The sequence below is a fragment of the Oratosquilla oratoria genome, chromosome 16, assembly GCF_046742065.1.
Source record: "Oratosquilla oratoria isolate Oo_2021 chromosome 16, ASM4674206v1, whole genome shotgun sequence".
Lineage (NCBI taxonomy): Eukaryota > Metazoa > Arthropoda > Malacostraca > Stomatopoda > Squillidae > Oratosquilla > Oratosquilla oratoria.
In genome coordinates, this window is record NC_134792.1 from 58,394,937 (window position 1) to 58,408,404 (window position 13,468).

The window sequence follows — 13,468 nt, forward strand, 5'->3', positions numbered from 1 at the left end:
AATAATTACATCCGAACCTAGAATAGTGGACAAAATTGAATATAAGACATCAATAAGTAAAAGTGACCACATATTGATTGAACTGGAACTTCATGAAGAAAAATATATGAAAAGAAATGAACAATATAGAAAAGGAAGAATGATGTATGAAAAAACTAACTTTGATAAAATAAGAGAATTCTTTCAAAAGGAAAACTGGGAAGAAATATACAAAGAAGAAACAACAGTAGAAGAGAAATGGAATATTTTGACAAAAATTTACAAAAAAAGGAGTGGAAAAGTATGTCCCAAGACAAAAACAAGAAAAAGAATATGTAAAATGCTGGTACAACAAAAGTTGTAGGGAGTTAAAAGACAAAAGAGACAAAGCCTGGACCAGATGGAAAAAAGACAGAAGACCTGAAAAATGGAAAATATATACCTGTTATAGAAATGAATATGTACAAACGTGCAGAGAGGAAAAGAGAAAATATGAAAAAGATATCATAGAAAAGTGTAAAGATCAACCAAAACTATTCTACAGATTTGTAAACAATAAACTGAAAAAACAAACAAGACTTGGAGAAATTAAGACAAGAGGGAGTTGAATACACTGAGGAAATGGAAATGGCAGAAATTATGAACAAACATTTTAAATCAGTGTTTACAAGGGAGAACATACAACCTGAAGAGAACGAATGGAAAGAGAAAGTCCCCCCTATGGAAGAAATAGAAGTAACAAAGAATGAAATATTAACACACTTGAGTAATCTTGATGTCAGAAAATCGCATGGACCAGATGAAATAGCAAACTGGATACTGAAAGAATGCAGGAATGAACTGGCAGACAAAATACATAGCATATTAAATAGTTCCTTGAAAGAAGGAAAAGTTCCAGAAGATTGGAAAAAAGCAAATATAGTACCTATATATAAAGGAGGAAATAAAGAACCTACCAACTATAGACCAGTCTCTCTAACAAGTACAATAGCAAAAATTTGTGAGAATTATCAAAAGTAGATGGGTAAAATATTTAGAAAAAAAAAAAAAAAACAGTGTTAAATCCAAGGCAATTTGGATTCAGACAAGGACGATCATGCGTCACCAATTTAATATGTTTCTATTCAAGGCTAATAGATATAATACAAGAAAGAGATGGATGGGCGGACTGTGCATTTTTAGACCTAAAGAAAGCTTTTGACAAAGTACCACATAAGAAGTTGCTTAAGAAATTAGAAACTGAAGGAGGAATACAGGGCAAACTACTAAATTGGATGGAAGACTTTTTGCAAGAAAGAAAAATGAGAGTAGTGATAAGAAACCAGCACTCAAAATGGGATGAAGTAATAAGCGGTGTTCCGCAGGGAACAGTTCTGGCCCCAATAATGTTTGCTATATATATTAATGATATGGATGAAGGAATTGAAAGCTATATGAGCTTCTTTGCAGATGATGCAAAACTACTGAAAAGAGTGAAAACTGAAAAAGATTGTGAATCACTACAGAGAGATCTAAATAAAGTATCTGTGTGTGATAAAGGTCTTTGGGTGTTGTTTTAATGTTTCTTGGTGTGTGTGGGTGTTCTGCTATGTAGTGTAGCGGGTGTGATGTGTTTGTGGTGGCTGCGGCAAGTGTTTGTGTGCCTCTCATGTCGAGGTGGTCCTTGACTTTGAGGACTTTTGTTGGGAGATAGGGTTGATGAAAGAGTATTAGGATGGTTTGGACACATGGAAAGAATGAGTGAAGAAAGACTAGTAAAAGAGGTATGGATGGCAGATGTGGAGGGAGTGAACATGAAGGGACGTCCTAGGATGAGGTCGATGAATGGGGTGAAGGGGGCTTTGGGGAAGAGGGGAATGTCTGTTGAGGAAGGACGGGAGAGGACAAAACAGGGGTGAATGGAGAATGGTTGTATATGGATGATGTTGTGATGTATGAGGTGGAATGGGCGGGGGTATGGGGGGTGAGGTATGTGTGAGCAAAATTTGATGCAGCCTGAAGGGATTTCTCCCCGTCTTTTCCTTTTCTAAATGGGGGGACGGAGAGGGGGGTCGCCAATTTAATGAAGCGGCCTTGCTGTGGATGTACTGTGTCTTGCGACACTGTTTCTGATCCGGGGCAGTTGACAAGGTGCTGGGATGACCCGTCATTCAGGAGGTGCTAAGATGGGAGGGAGGGTGGAGGGGTGTGGAGTGTTTCAGGGATGGAATGGGTGGGAATGATTTTATGCCTTTTCCTTTTTGGCTACCTCCCTTGTAAGGGGGAAAAAGCCTTGGTATATGTATGTATATGTGTATATATATATATATATGTATATATGTGTATATATATGTATATATGTATATATATGTATATATATTGTTGCAGGCTTGCTGCAAACAATGCCTTGACCTAGGGTCTTCCCGCACGGCGACCACGGATGTTGTGTGTACTGTTACTATGTATTATTTTAGTTAATTAGGTACGTAGCTAGTTCCATTTATATTTATGATTGCTGAATACTCTTCAGGGGTATTATATTAATTCAGGTGTGTCTTGTTATGTGTGTTAGTTTACAGAGTTGTCCTATGAATATGTCTTACGTTGCCGTATGGTGACGTCTGGCAACTCTGTTCACGCTGATCCCTGTTCAAATTAGCGTGGCTTGGGTTCGGCGTCACTTCCTACCCTTACCTTGACCCGAGCGGTCATGTCTCACCATTTCCCTAAGTATTGTATACCTTAAGTTTAAGGAATAGGCTTTAGCTAGGTTGTTAGTTGTGATGTAATGTACTTGTATTATACATTAATTTGATAATTAGATATAATTTGAAATTACATCACCACTTTTAATCAACCCCCCCAGTGACAAGTAGAGTTTTTGTTGTAATCATTTACCTAGACTGCAACAAGTGGGGGCCCGTGCCTGGATCGAACCAAATTACGTAGTGCTATACGTTTCTAGAACTCCATCGCAAGTGCTTTATTACGTGTTTACGTGGTGCGTTGTGTGCGATTGGAGATATCTCGCGGTAAGCACTATTGGTTACTCTTTCTCTTGAACTCACATAACGACTTGTCACTGTAGCTAGGTTAGCCTATTGTATTCAGTAAGCTTAAGTGTTCTCGAGTAAAAATGGCAGAGGTAGAGCAGTTTTTAGCAGCCCCTACAGTCACAGTGCTAGGGAAATTAAAAAAGACTAAGCTTACGGCTGTTGCTCGATGCCTCGGATTGGAGGGATACTCCAGCTTGTCGGTACATTCATTGAGGCAGAGGATACATGACCACCTCGTTGAAAATGAATATTATGACGAGCGGGAGAGCGACCCCCCATTACAGGAAGCCATCAATGAAACACAAGGCCATTTAGAATTGAAGCTCGAGATTAAAAAACTCGAGTTACAGATAGAAACACTGAAACAGGGACAGGGTCAGGCTCAAACAAATAACACTCCCACATTCAACATAAACCAAAACCTAGGTAGTGTTCCCCAGTTTAGTGAAGAAGAACCAGACAGGTTTTTTGCGCTCTTTGAGAAAATGGCTAAATTGAACCAGTGGCCGTATGATAGGTGGACTCAGCTTGTCTACCGGTCATTTACCGGTAAGGCTTTGGATGTCTTCTCTGCTCTCTCCGAAGAGCAGGTTGAAGACTATGAGCTGGTTAAGTCCACCGTTCTTACGAGCTATCACCTTGTTCCTGAAGCCTATCGACAATGGTTTAGAAAACGGAAAAGGGAAAGCCAAGAAACATATGTCGAATTCTTTCGGCGCAAACACACACTCATACACAAATGGATAGAGAGCGAGAATGCCAAAACTCCCGCAGAAATTATCGAGCTATTTCTGCTCGAAGACATCCGCTCTCTTATTCCCCCAGACATACGAGCCCACCTCGACCAGAGAGGTATCCGTACGCTAGCTGAGGCAGGCCCAGTAGCTGATAATTTCTGCCTCACTAATCCTAAGGTACATTGCAGATCCACTCCCTCGGACCAAAGACCCTCACAACCGCAGACCAGTCCCCTTCCTCCCATATCAACACCACAGGCAGCAGGACCTCGGATGACTACAGGATTCCCATCATCTACCTCAGGTAAGCCCGTTGCCCGTGAGACAGGGGGACCCAGTGTTAGTAGTGAGAGGAAGACTTTCTGCAAATATTGCAAGTGGTCAGGTCACGAGGTTAGTGACTGTTTTAAACTTAAGAATAAGAAGCCCTCTCTCGTAGGAACCCCCTCTCTTACGATCAATGTGGCAGAGCAAACGGAAGTTCAGTTGGATCTCCTTTCTCCTACTAATAACCGACCTGTTGCCACCGCTAATTCTTCTCCCACATCATCCCCATTCGAACCATTTTGCTCATCTGGTTCTGTAGCTCTCACCCAGTTCAGTGAACCCATTCCCCTTAAGATTTTGAGAGACACAGGCTCTGCCTTATCTCTAGTGGCTAAGGATGCTGTCCCCTCCATAGAGACGTGTTATACCGGAAATTGGGTATTAGTAAATGGTTTAACCGGGGGATCACATATCCCACTGTGCATGTTATATTTGCGTTCCCCTATCACATCCGGTTATGTCACTTTAGGAGTAGTGGATAGGTTACCTGTAGAAGGAGTATCTCTCTTGATAGGGAATGACCTCGCTGGAGGAGTGATGTTACATAATGCCATGGTTTCATCATGTCCCTCTGTTGAGAACAATACCAGCCAGATAGAAAAGAACCTTCCTGGGCTATTTCCTGCTTGTGCCGTCACTCGCAGCATGAGCCAACGGGAAAGTGCCGAGAGTAGTGAGCCTGTCAGTGGAAGAGTTGATGATGTAGATCCTTCCTTGCCTTGTGAGGAGTCGGAAGTAGACTCCAGTCAAGTAGACCTCCCTGATATTGGTTTAAGAGAGTTTTTTGAAGATCCCTCACCGACAGGAAAAACTAAGAGTAGCTCTGATGAGGATAGTGTCACGGCCCTCGCTAGTTTTAGTTCCTCGCCAGTCACTAGGAGTAAGCTCATACAACTCCAGGCAGAGGATCCTGAACTAGCCAGCTTCCGTAGTAGGGCGGTTAGTGAGTCAGAAGCTGAACGAGAGGCCAGCTGCTACTACACCAGCTCAGGTGTATTGATGCGAAAATTTCGTTCACCCGTCTCACCTGCCAACCACCTATGGACAGTTCACCATCAGATTGTAGTTCCCAGCCCCCTATGTCAGGATATCCTCAGTATCGCCCATGATGGCGTCGGCGGACATTTAGGAGTCAGAAAGACCTACACAAAAATTCTGTCTCATTTTTATTGGCCCAAGCTAAAGAGAGACGTCAGTACATATTGCCGTACATGCCGTCCCTGTCAGGTAGCTGGGAAACCTAATCCCACGGTAAAACCGTACCCAAGTCAGCCCATACCCGTAGTCAAAGACCCCTTCAGTAAGATCATAATCGATTGTGTGGGACCTTTGACCAAGACCCCCTGTGGTTTTCAGTTCTTGTTCACTATTGTAGATTGTGCGACACGCTATCCGGAGGCCATTCCCTTGCGCCGCATCACGGCGAAGAATGTTGTCCGAGCCCTGATTCATTTCTTTACCCAGGTGGGCCTTCCCACAGCGGTGCAGTCGGATCAGGGATCCAACTTTACCTCCTGCTTGTTCAATAAGGTGATGGAAAGCCTGGGTGTTAGGCAGTCGAGGTCCTTGGCCTATCACCCCCAGTCTCAGGGCGTAGTAGAGAGATTCCATCAAACTCTCAAACGAGTCCTACAGACTTTCTGCATCGAGACTGGGCGGGATTGGGACGAGGGAGTAGATCTTCTTTTGTTTGCAATACGCGACAGCGTGCAAGCATCGCTAGGTTATTCCCCATTCCAGTTAATCTATGGTCATGAGGTACAGGGACCTCTTAAGGTACTGAAGGAGAGCTGGATTGCTGCAAATAAGGCAGAGACCCCGTTGGCCTCCTATGTACCTAAGTTTAAGGAGAAATTACACCTAGCCTTAAGTCTTGCCCATGTAAACTTAGATAGTTCGCAGACAAAGATGAAACAACAGTTTGATAGGTCTCATAGAACTGAAGACAGACAGTTTCGCGTAGTAGACAAGGTTTTATCTCTATTGTCAGTGAATAATGACATAAGTGACCATCTACTGGTATTCACTATCAATCCAAAAGAAATGCACTGCATAACAAAACCCAGAATTGCACTAAAATGTAAAATAGATGAAAAAAGTTGCAAAATTAAATCAATGCTTAAAAGAAGAAAATTGGGATCAGGTTTACGAGTCAGAAAATGCCAATCTATCATATAATGAATTTGTAAGCATTATCATGAGTAATGTAAACAAATGCTGCCCAGAGAGAGAAGTAGAAATAAAACCATATAACGTAAACTCAAAACCATGGTTTACAAATGGTCTTAAGAACCCATGTCGAAGGAAAAACTTTACAAGAAATCTATTAATAGCAAGTCCCTGACAGACAAAAACAAATACATAGCATACAAAAACAAACTTACAACAACTTTATGCAACTGCAAAAAAAAAAAAAAAATACTATGACACACTGCTTGAAAATTATAAAGGTAATATAATAAAGACATGGGAAGTAATAAACAACTTAGCTAGGCCCAAAAATAATAACACTGATGAATTCATAGACATTATTAACAACGGAAAAACTAAAAAAGAAGTGGCTAATAAATTTCATGAATTTTTCTTCCATGAAGGACCTAACCTTGTGAAACAAATAAAGACAACACATCAAACTTAGGAGACCTTTTTGAAACACCGAATAAATAACACTATGTTTTTAAAACCCGTCACAGAAAACGAACTTATGAACACAGTAAAATCAATGCAGAACAAGAAATCACTCGATTGCACAGGAATCAACATGAACCCCGTAAAACAAATTGTCTATCATCAAAAATCATTTTCTGACAATATGCAATAAATCATTTGAACAAGGAATATTTCCAGATGCAATGAAAATAGCAAAAGTAATACCGATATTCAAATCAGCTGACAAATCAAGTTATGATAACTATAGACCAATTTCACTATTACCACAGTTTTCCAAAATTCTTGAGAAGTTATTCACAATTCGCCTTGACTCGTTTCTAGAAAAAAAAAATGATGTCATTTACCATAGTCAATATGGATTTCAATGTCAACAGCAGTAATGGAATTAAATGAAGAGATAACTAACAATATAGAACAAGAGAAAAAGACAGCCGGCATATTTATGATCTAAAACAGGCATTTGACACAGTAAATCATGAAATCCTAATTCAAAAGGCCGAATACTATGGGCTAAGAGGTAAGGTTAATGACTGGTTAAAATGTTATCTAAAAAACAGGAAACAATATGTGGCCATTCAGGAAGAAAGATCACATATTCTACCAGTTACATGCAGAGTACCTCAAGGTTAAGTTCTAGGACCCAAACTATTCTTACCATACATTAATGACATTACAAATTTATCCAACCTTATGAAATTTATACTGTTCGCCGACGATACCACCATTCTATGCTCCGATATAAATTTCAACAAACTGATCAAGACAATTAATGAAGGATTATGTCAGCTATCTAACTGGTTTTCAGCCAATAAACTATCCTTAAATTTATCAAAAACTAACTACCTGCTTTTCTACAAAAATAATGAAAGCACTAAGCCGATCAAAATAAACAACGAAATTATTGAAAAAGCGTCCGTCAGTAAATTCCTAGGCGTGTATTTAGACGATCAACTTAATTGGAAACATCATATAAATCACGTGATAAATAAGATGTCCAAAACTTTAGGAATAATGCATAAAATGAGAAATATCCTCAATGAAAATACCCTACGTACCATTTACTGTAGTCTACTACTACCATACCTAAACTACTGTTCAGAAATTTGGGGTAATACTTATCAAACTAATCTTCAATGCATAATTACCTCACAAAAAAAAAGGCACTGTGTATAATCTGCAATGTAGGTCGTTTAGAACATACAAATAATTTATTTAAAAAACTAAATCTACTGAAATTCATGGACTTAATAAAGTACAAAACTGCCATTGTTATGCACCAAATCTACAATAAACAAATGAATCAAAACATATTGAAATTTCACTCAACTTACATGACTCGCTCTGCGACTAGGCATACAAATGACTTCTTTAAAACTCAATACAGAACAACCCAAAAAGGCCAATGCTTATCTATTATAGGTGTTAACACATGGAATAAACTTGAAAAGGATTTACCTAGGACAAAATGTTTATCAACATTCAAATGATATTTAAAAAAGTTATTAATCTATAAGTATTAGTATTTTGAACATTTCAGGTCCATTTCATGATTGTATTCATGGAGAAACTGTCATGTACCGCCCAAGTCTGCTGCTCTTTTTTTCAGGTTCCTGCAGGTGACGGTGACCCAGATCTGCACAGTAAGCAATTATCGTCCTGTCATCAATCGACCTGACCTCTCACTTCTCACCTGACCCCCACAAGATGCGATGCTCACACGTGACCCCGATTCCTACGTGAGGTCGTAGCAGGCGTCGTGTCACATCTCACTGCAAAATATATATATATATGTATATATGTGTATGTAAGTGTATACAGTATATATATATATATATATATATATATATATATATATATATATATATATATATATATGTGTGTATATATCATACTAACATAAAAAAAAAAAAAAAAAAAAAATTCCTTAAAGGGAGAGCAATTCCCCAAAAGCTTTGCTTCATGCTCTCCCTTTTCGACAAGTAATTTTGTAAAATTTTTGTATATATGTATGTATAAATTGTATCTTATTTTGTTGAATAAACCTTAACTATATATATATACACATATATATGTATATATATATATATATATAAATACACACACACACACACACACATATATATATATATATATACATATACATATATATATGTGTATATATATACACACACATATATATATAAATATACATATATGTGTATATATATGTATATATATATATACACATATATATACATATATATATATATATATATATATATATATATATATCAGAGGTGGGCATTCCGCATATGAAGTCCGCTAATTGCTAATCTGCTAATTAGCGGACTCAGAAAAAATTAGCGGATTAGCGAATTGAAAAATTAGCGGATTAGCGGAATGCCAAAATTGTAAGTCCGCAAACAGCTAACTTTCATTAAAAACATTTTTTTTTTTAATTTTGTTAAACACCAAAGTCCCTGATTTTTAAATAATTGTGCCATATATATGATAGGAAATGCTACTCGAGATATAATTATATATATGCATATAGTAAAGGTATGCTCCCATAATTTATATGTATACACATATAGTAGTGCATATAGATGTTAATGATAAATGCATTTTATCTTTATTTGTATGTACGAATTTTTTTGTGTTCATTGTATAGAATTTGCATAGGCTAATATGTGACTTTTTGCGTGAATATTCTTTCGAATATTTTCTCGAACGTGAAGGAACCAGAACTCCTAGTGAACGCCAAATATGTTATGAACTGAAGGGATTATAAACCTAGTGTGATTGGGGAATTGTAATTTTAATTAAAAACCTTGAATATGTTCTAATGGAATTGTGTATATTCAAGTTTGTTTAATGCTACGAATAATTAAATATGAACGCTTATACGGAGTACATAAAATCTCGAATCTTCTGGCATTTTCGTGAGATATGGTTCATATAAAAGGCGGCGAGACCCCACAGAGTGAGTCAGTGTGAATTCGTCAGCGACAGAGTGAAGTCAGTTTGGCAGCGCTCCGAGTGAAAAGCACAAGTCGAAGAAAAGTGAAGGATTTGCGCTCTTACAGAAGAATTGAAGTGAGATTGGTACATGTGAGCAGTTTCTCTATCCATTATTTATTGGTCTGATCTGATTATCGGCAGCATGAGATGGAAGACGACCCCTTCATGTATATGAGGGGGGATGACAACCAGCCCGTGGCGACTCCCAGCCATCTCCATGAGAACTTGGAGAACACCTATGAAGCGTGGAACAAGGTGAGGGTGAAGAACAGCACCCCTCTCTCTTTGGACCAGTTCCCCTTGCTCCACAGAGAGGCCTGGTTTGACCTATTTATCAGATACAACACCTCTCTTCCCTCCACAGCCGCTGTGGAAAGGCTCTTTAGCATGGGGTCTGACATCCTCAGGCCGAAAAGGTCATCCCTGACCAGAGACAACTTATACCTCATTACACTTTTTAATCCACCAAGGCATTTACTCGCTTCTCTCAATAAACTATAATAATAAATAAATTATAATAGCATGTAATAATAACAATAATGATAAATAAATTAAAAAATAAATAATAATAAATAATAATAAATAATAAAAATAAATAATAATAATACATACATACATACATCATACATATACCAAGGCTTCTTCCCCCTTACAAGGGGGGTAGCCAAAAAGAAAAAGCCATAAAATCATTCCCACACATTCCATCCCTAAATACACTCCACACCCCTCCACCCTCCCTCTTATCTGAGCACCTCCTGAATGACGGGTCATCCCTGCACCTTGTCCACTGCCCTGGGTCAGAAGCAGTGTCGCAAGACACAGCACATCCACAGCAAGGCCGCTTCATTAAATCGGCGACCCCCCTCTCCGTCCCCCCATTGCATAAAATGAGAGGACAGGGAGAAATCCCTTCGGGCTGTGTCAAATTTTGCTCACACATACTACCTCACCCCCCATCCACCCGCCCATTCCACCTCATGCAATCACATCATCATCCATATACAACCATTCTCCATTCACCCGTCTTCTGTCCTCTCCCGTCCTTCCTCAACTGACATTCCCCTCTTCCCCAAAGCCCCCTTCACCCCATCCATCCACCTCATCCTAGGACGTCCCCTCATGTTCACTCCCTCTACATCTGCCTTCCACACCTCTTTTACTAGTCTTTCTTCACTCATTCTTTCCATGTGTCCCAACCATCCTAATATTCTTTCATCAACCCTATCTCCCAGCTCCTTTTCCACCCGTTCTCCTCCTCACCTCCTCATTTCTCACTCTATTTAGCCTAGTAACCCCCATCATACTTCTCAGACACCTAATCTCAAACACATTCAAACTCCTTCTCTCTTCTTCTCTTATGTTCCATGTTTCTGCCCCATACAGTGCTGTTGGCACAATCACTCCTTCATACAGTCTCCTCTTAGCATCCATTCCCAAATGTCTATTCCTCATTACACCCTTTAATCCACCAAGGCATTTACTCGCTTCTCTCAATCTACATTCTACCTCCACTTTCACTCCACCTTTCCCTGCCACATTTGCACCCAAGTATCTATAACTATCAACTTCCTCCAGTCGCTCTCCCTTAATGCTCACTTCCAGTCTACTGCCACTTTCACCCCTTGTACATCTCATCACCTTACTTTTACCCACATTTATCTTTAGCTTTCTTCTATCACATACTCTCCCAAACTCTGCCACCAACTTCCTCAATCCCTCCTCCGATCCTGCCACAAGCGCAGTGTCGTCCGCAAACAACAGCTGGCTCACCTCCCACTTTTCTCCATTTTCTTTAACCATCTCCAATCCCTTGCCCACTGCCCTTGCATTTACCTCTCGCACCACCCCATCCATGTATAAGTTGAACAGCCTGGGCGACATAACGCATCTTTGACGAAGTCCCACCTTTACCTCGAACCACTCACTCTCTCCATTTCCAATCCTGATTTAGGACAGGTAGAGGTTGTGTAGATCAGATCTTTGTGGTAAGACAGATATGTGAGAAAGCTATAGGAAAGGGGAATTATGTTTTTTGGGCTTTTATGGATCTGGAAAAGGCTTATGATAGGGTAGACAGGAAGGCACTCTGGGAGGTTATGCAGATATACGGGATAGGAGGAAAGCTTCTGGGAGCTGTCAAGAGTTTTCATGAGAGTAGTAGAGCTTGTGTCAGGATTATAATAATAATAAAAAATAAATAAATAAATAATAATAATAACAATAAATAAATTATAATAGCATGGTGCTCACTACTATCTCTCCGGTCTGCTATGGCCCTATCTCACCAGAAACCCATCTCTTTGGTGCAATATTGCTCACAAAGGATAGAAACAATAGTTACCAAAGACAGCACAAACCTTGTATGAAAGTGGCAGTTACCAAAAAAAAAAAAAATAAAAAAATAAATAAATAAGCAAATCAAATTGTATCAAGCAAAACGTCGTACTAATAAATGTTCCCTCCTAATACAATGTTTACTTTGAGACACTAATATCCCTCAGAGCTCAGATTATCCAAATCAAAGTTAAAGGATCATGCCAATACATGCACTGCATAGTCAATTCCTTTATGACACTTGGTCCTAAATCCTGTGTGGTTGTTGGTGTGTGGTTACATTGTCCCGGGGATTTCCAGTCCGCTTCACGTCGGGCCAATTCTTGTCAACTGTTGTGAATTTCAATAGCTACAAGAAGAATTTGCTTAGTGTCCTAGACATCCCCCATGAACATGTCAACAGTGTGTCCAAAATTTGTATTGTCTTAGCTTCTCTTAATTTGTTATTCACTTTCTCAATACATGACGCAAAGGTTTTTGACACTTGGAGGCTCGGAAAACAAAAACGATGTAACCGAAATCGTTTCTACTCAAACGAACTCACAACAGAAGACGAAAACTGACAGAGTGTGTACCGGATTTTACTTGATAACTTCTTTGTGGTTAACCGATGTCCAGGGCCCTGACATGGGTAAGTGCCGCCCTGGGGCACTTATCCCTCCACTTCCACCTCTGATGTCTTGTTAAGTGTAGTTATAAGTATTGCCTCAGGGTACAATTTGAAATGCCCAAAACTGTAGGAAAAGTGGCTAGGGCTGCACCAAACACCCAGAAGTCTGAAGACCCAATAGTTAAGCAAATACGAATTTTCAGAGACAGGTCAAAGAAGGAAAGGGATGAAAGACTACTTGCCCTGGCTGAAAAGAGAAACAATCAAGAAGATGAGGATACCTATGAGTGGATAATAGACTTTAGTAAAAACGAGGTTAGAAGAGTGATCAAGGGGAATACTAGGCAAAAATTATATATATATATACAGTACTACCTCTCATTAACAGACTAAAAGGGGGGTAACGGTGTCCATTGATGTGAATAATCCATTGATTTGGAGTGGTTTTTGGGTGGCATAGTGATTCCACGCACTAACAAACAGCACCAAAATCACCAAAAACACAGCTAATTAACGTCCGTTAATGAGAGGTCTCACTGTATATATATATATATATATATATATATATATTTAAAAAAGTAAACAACCAAGGAACCAGTCACACCAGATCCTCAAGTGCATCTATACAAATCTAGTTGGTGTAAGTAACAAGGTTGTGGAATTAGAAGAACTGTTACATAGGGAAAACCCAGAGATAGTTCTCCTGACAGAAACTAAAACTAGCCCTGATATGTTAAGTATGAATCTCTATAATACAACAAGATATACTGTGGTAA

The 13,468-nt window shown here is 39.2% G+C and overlaps 1 protein-coding gene across 1 annotated transcript; it reads left to right on the forward strand.

The window, feature by feature from the left end:
* The first annotated feature begins 3,094 nt into the window (after window positions 1-3,094).
* LOC143033689 (uncharacterized) lies at window positions 3,095-6,843 on the forward strand. Its single transcript, XM_076199176.1, has 2 exons — window positions 3,095-6,097; window positions 6,832-6,843. The coding sequence occupies exons 1-2, from the start codon at window positions 3,095-3,097 to the stop codon at window positions 6,841-6,843; spliced, it is 3,015 nt and encodes a 1,004-aa protein (XP_076055291.1).
* The last annotated feature ends 6,625 nt before the right edge of the window (window positions 6,844-13,468 follow it).

Excerpts from the sequence above, each read along its gene's own strand:
- LOC143033689 (XM_076199176.1), top strand. The coding sequence starts at position 3,095 with ATGGCAGAGGTAGAGCAGTTTTTAGCAGCCCCTACAGTCACAGTGCTA.